This window comes from Hemibagrus wyckioides, linkage group LG18, assembly GCF_019097595.1.
Source record: "Hemibagrus wyckioides isolate EC202008001 linkage group LG18, SWU_Hwy_1.0, whole genome shotgun sequence".
Lineage (NCBI taxonomy): Eukaryota > Metazoa > Chordata > Actinopteri > Siluriformes > Bagridae > Hemibagrus > Hemibagrus wyckioides.
In genome coordinates, this window is record NC_080727.1 from 8,719,563 (window position 1) to 8,725,562 (window position 6,000).

Sequence of the window (6,000 nt, forward strand, 5' to 3'; positions counted from 1 at the left end):
TTGATTTCTATCTAAACAAAAGACTCAATTTGATCAATCTGCAGAAATAACTCTTCAAAGAACTGAAGATACCAAGCCATTTAATTTGGTTTCAAGTTCTCTTTTAGGCCTACAAATTATTGTGACTGGCGAAATAAATACTATTGAATTCTTCAACAAATTGTCCCATTGTAACAGTCTCATTTTTGTTGTAATCATCCGCATTTTCATTTTTTGCCAGCGTTCCTTTCTCACTTGATCGCCTGAGTCATTCCTGACATTATGGAAGCAGGTTCATTTGATTCCTGTACATAATATCTCCTAAATGACATGTTATGCTGGAGAGGAAAGACACCGGCTTGTGTGGGTAGTGACAAGCTATCAATAAAGAGTCACACGATCTCAGCTTAGTAGCAGGGACATGAATTGCAATCACTCGATCTGGGTTGTGTGACAGATAATGGCTAGGACAATACAAACTGCCTGTAACAGCTGCTTTTATACTGTGTGATTACAGCGATGTTTTAAGATCATTACTTGTCATACTGTACGAGAGGATCCTGATAAATCCTTAGCCGCATTTTAAAGCAGACTGTGTTCTTCGTGTCAGATTATATGATGAATATCCACTAATGATAGATCTGCGCTGAAAGAAAATCACTGTGCTCTGTTTGTCAACAATCAGCACGATCAGGGCTCGTGATGAAAATGGGCTCGCATAAACAGAAACAACTGTCGGCTATTCCCACTACCATATTTGTCGATGTATCATGAGTTTTATGTAATACTTTGACACTCTCCTACTAGAGGTTTTCAAACAAGGGGTCATAGACGTGGTCACTCTCTGAGACTTTAATCAAATATTTCAGACATTGTCAGGATTTCTTTTTGGTTGTCTTTGGTCACAATGGCACCAAACTGGCTGCATCATGCACAGAATTCTTTGACAATGTTTGCTGAAGACATACGCTATATTGGCAAAAGTTTTGGGACACCCCTCCAAATCACTGAATTCAGGTGTTGTTTTTCAGGGGTTGGGATTGGCCCCTTAGTTCCAGTAAAAGGAACTCTTAATGCTTCAGCATACCAAGACATTTTGGACAATTTCATGCTCCCAACTTTGTGGGAACAGTTTGGGGATGACCCCTTCCTGTTCCAACATGACCGCACACCAGTGCACAAAGCAAGGTCCATAAAGACATGGATGAGTGAGTTTGGTGTGGAGGATCTTGACTGAGTCCTGACCTCAACCTAATAGAACACCTTTGGGATGAATTAGAGCGGAGACTGTGAGTCAGGCCTTCTCGCCCAACATCAGTGCCTGACCTCACAAATGCACTTCTAGAGGATTGGTCCATAAACACAGTCCTAAACCTTGTGGACACCTGAATTCAGTGATTTGGAGGGGTGTCCCAAAACCTTTGGGTATCATTGTATGATTCCCATGTATGGTTAAACTCTTAACACTAACCTTAAAATTTCTTTTGAGTCTTCTGTTCTCAGCTCCCATCAAGAAAGACTCCACTTTTTGTGTGTTTTAGCCTATCTTTTTGTTTAGACTGTGCTGGATTGTTCTTAACAACAGTGAGATGTGCTTATTTTGTCTTCTAAGTATCTTGTCTTTTTTTTTTTTAATTTTCTTATTTTCATTGTTCAGATATGATGCTGTTTTATGATATTTTCTGACCATTTTGTGCGGTCTGTAATGTGGTGACTGTGTGATAATAGGCTGCACACTACAGGTGCAGGACCATGTCTTCATAATGAGAAGATTAATCGTGACCAGGAGGTGACTGTACTGTTAGTTCAACTGCAGCATTTCCCTTTGCCCTACATCTCCATTTTTGACAGTCTCCATTTTTCTCACAGCTGGCTTACTTTTTGCCACTGACAGTGAAATCACACTGACCGTAACTATATCCCCATGAGCTTTTTTCTCCTGGTAGCTAAGGAAAGATGTCCAGAAACTTATGTGATTATGTTAACATATCACTTTGCTAAACCAGTAATAGTGGTTTAGTTAAAACCTGGCGTTATTCTCTTAGTCTGATTGCTAGGATCACGCACAATAATCATCAAAAATTTATACATAATATGCTTTTTAAATAAATTAGAATCTTCCATTAGGAAATGATAGCTAAGGATTATTTATTTGAAGGTAATCTACTGCACCTTACTCAGGCGGTCTCGTAATTTTATGTGACAGTTTGTCATCATCTTATGGATTGTTGTTCCCTGCAGAGATTCACAGAGAGAGAAGAATTATAGTCTAAGAACCGGGCCGGTATTAATTAGCGTAATGGAGATCAATGGTCTATATGTATATATAGAAAATCGTACAGTATACAGGATGGAAATGTCATCCTGTGAAATCATTAGGCAAAACAAATTTGTATCACAAACTGGATATTTAATGCAAACGAGCTGCAGTGATTAATGTGATAATTACATCTAGGACTGATCACGCAGCAAAACTTTCAATATACTAAACTTTTTGTAAATGTTTATTTATTTCAATGCTTGCTATCCTCCCATTCATACACTGACTTTGCATTACATTTGACGCTACGGAAAAAGCCCATCTCCCACACCTCGAGTCAAGAAAAATCTGGGCACCTCAGAGATGTGAACCACATAAATGTAAGCTACATGAGAAGGGGGAGCCCAGAAGCCGCATAACCCCTCTATCAATACAAGGAACTTCCTCAGAGTAAATCATGTTGGAAATGTCAAAGAGTCTAAATACAGCACATGGTAATTTATAAAGCAATTGCGCACGAAATTTCCAAACAGTGTATAACTCTGCGGAGAGTTAAAAGTGTAAAGGAAATGTGCATTATTTACAGTATATATATATATTATTTTTTGTGTGTGGTCTTAGCAAGCAAGCAGCAAGCAATACAAGCGATATGAATATTTGGCATTCTGCAAGCATACAACACATGATTTTGGTACTGAAACGTTATTCTCCTCATCATCATTATCATTATTATTATGAAAACATGGCAGTAGGTGAACTGGCTATACTAAATTGCTACTAAGCTTGAATGAGTTTGTGTGTGTGTGTGTGTGTGTGTGGTGCCCTGAGGTGGACTGCCAGCATTTTTAAGGTGTGTCTCCACCTTGTGCCCGGTGTTCCTGGGATAGGCCTCTATATCCACTGCAGCCCTGACCAGGTTAAATTGCTTACTCAAGGTGAATGGATGAATTAACATGAGCCACACTGACAGTACGACTACTGCAATGTAAATGACACAAACAGGAACGCAGGAAAGGGAGTGTGAGATTTTTTACATCAGCACTTGAAACTTCTCACCACACCAAGCTCCAATTTACCATCATCACGTCGTCTAAATGAAACCAAACTAATGACGATGAACTTAAGTCGATGCTCACGGACTGCGCTTTGTGGCGCGTGGGAAGGAGGGAGGGGGCCGTTATGACTCACTACCGATGTCCGTAACGACTCAACTTACTGAGTCGATTCTTTTGGATCAGACCCGTTTAAATGAATCGAACTGTGCTACTCACAAATCACAGGGCACAAGCTGATATGTTTGTGGTCTGAAAAGGTTTATATTCTCAGAAAAAAGCACCATGGCATAATTTCTTGTAATCCTATAATCCTGTTTTATTGCACAACCCTAACTTAAACTCAAATTGACTGTGTCTGTACAGTTTGCACACCTTTCAGGAAGATTTTGCATTTATATATATATATATATATATATATATATATATATATATATATATATATATATACAGAGACAGAGAGAGAGAGAGAGAGATTTGCAGAAAATAATTTCAGATGAATCCATGTATAGTTTTGTGTTTTGTATCTGGTGTAATGAAAGGAGGATTTATAATTAACAAAGGTTTTAATTAGTAATTTCCATTATTATCTTATTCAATCCGCTTTAGCGTCCAAACAGTCGCTCAGATTTAACACATTATATTGTGTGTTTGATTAGTATGGAATTAAACCATATGGAAACTGCTGTGATTAAATCATATATCTTAGTTCAGCAAGAATCACATTACTTTGATAAAATGCAAATATAAGATTTCATATCCTTCAAATGCACAATTTTGACCCTGTATGGCATGCACTAAAGTTTGCATGGTAATATGCAGTGTAACCAAACATTAAATATCACATTTTAATTGCCAACAGCACATGCCATAAACGCATGTACAACAACACAGTCACAAACGTCAGCGTCACAAGTTCAATACTAATTTAACAAACGCAATAAGACTCAGCTACTTGGTGAAAAAAATAGATATAACATTGACAAAATGTATTAACTGGTACCTCTGCAATTGAATTGGCATTTCTGAAACAAGAAAAAGGCTTGAAGAGTTGGATTTCTTTTCATTTTGCAGAAATGAAATAAATGCTGGAATTGCATGATAATAATAATCTATTGCATTTTTTGTTTGTTTTAAACTAAATTGGGTTCAAGCACCAGCACCGCCATGTTGCCACTGTTGGGCCCTTGAGCAAGGAAGGCCCTTAAACCTCTCTGCTCCAGGGGCACTGTATCATGGCTGACCCTGCGCTCTGACCCCAACCTCTAAGGATGGGATATTCGAAGAAAGATCATCACTGTGCTGTAATGTATACGTGACAAATAAAGGCTATTTCAATTAATGACTAAATATCAAAGATTCTTTGACCATAGTTATATCATTTCGATGATATATTTGTCATCGTGATGCTAAATCTGTTATCGTAATCAAAGTATCACCAACAGCACTGGTGGTAATTTAAATAAAAGAGACCATTCGAAAACTCGAAAATTCATTCATGTCTACGAATCGATTCACCTTAAAGAGTCGTTCAAAAGAATGAACCGATTCGCCGCTATGACTCACACACAGGCGTCGCGCGAGCATAGAGCATGATGGAAGCGTTAGAAATCGAACTTAAATAAAAACACCATGGAAACACAAGAGGGGGGGAAAAACCCTCATTATGTTCTGTATTGTCTCATTCAGGCTTAACGATTAACATATCTGGTCGAAGTAGCCAAAAGAGAAAATAGTGATACTGTACGGGCATCAACCGTTAACAAATTAGTGCGCGCGCGCGCGTGTGTGTGTCGTTGTTTTACTTACATATTAATAGGAATAAGGCTTGAAGTCTTGATAAGCAGGTGTGTATCTGCCTTCAGCCGCTATAGCCCGGGAGATGAGGCATTTTATTTTTACATTTTCACGCAAAAACGGATCTAGAAAAGCGTGCTTTTTTGTTTTTTTCCACTTCTGTGAAATAAATAAGAAATAAAGCACGCGCTCCTTTTATTGCTCGTCACGCGCTTGAACCCTTTCAGAGCTTTAATTTCGTTGGCATGACGCTCCTTCGCGGCGGCTTTCCAGCACGAGCACTTGGCCGGTTTTTTTATGTTGCGTGCAGCAGACCGGGTCCTAGCGCCGACAGGATCAAATTCCAAACAGCGCATCAACAGGTTGCAGGAGATTTAACGTCATATTTATATCACTATCAAAAGTTTGGGTGAACCTAACCATAACAGTGATATGTGATCTTTGAGCAACCCTTTCTTTTCCAGATTTAGTCCCCCCCCTTTTGCTGCCTTTTGAATGGAAGAGTACAGGTAGCTCTAAGAAGAAGAGAATTACTGCCCAGCAGACTGTTTTGCATTGCTGGTCAAAGAGGGACAAGTTAAAAAAAAAAAAAACTGTTCTAGGTAGGATAATATGGTGTAATCTAGCTAACAACACTCCATATATATTGTATTAATTGCAATTTTGCAATAAAAAACAAAATAACTAAATAAAACAACTTTTCTGAATTTTATTTCAATAGTTCCTATTATTATCAACAAAAACATACCAGATGTTGTGTTGCAACATTTGTACAAAGTCTGAGTACACTGTGTGTTTCACTTGCAACGAAATTTCTCTGACGTTCCCTTGCATGCACTAAAGTGGCATGTGAAAATCAGTAATGTGTACAGGTCTTAATCACTTTCAGTATGTATTCATTATTCCCTGTAG

The 6,000-nt window shown here is 38.3% G+C and overlaps 1 protein-coding gene across 2 annotated transcripts in view; it reads right to left on the minus strand.

Annotated features, from left to right (window-relative positions):
• Positions 1-5,387, minus strand: part of rab27b (RAB27B, member RAS oncogene family) — a 46,596-nt gene extending 41,209 nt beyond the window's left edge. The window contains exons 1-2 of one of the 2 annotated variants that reach the window (XM_058415958.1): positions 5,101-5,387; positions 2,152-2,214 (exon numbers count right to left, since the gene is read on the minus strand). Coding sequence is in view for 1 of the 2 variants with exons in the window: in XM_058415957.1 (XP_058271940.1) it covers positions 5,101-5,102 (2 nt within the window). In the remaining variant the exon portion in view is untranslated. The remainder of the gene's footprint in view (positions 1-2,151; positions 2,215-5,100) is intronic. The other variant, XM_058415957.1, reaches the window with a different exon arrangement.
• Between the last annotated feature and the right edge of the window lie 613 nt (positions 5,388-6,000).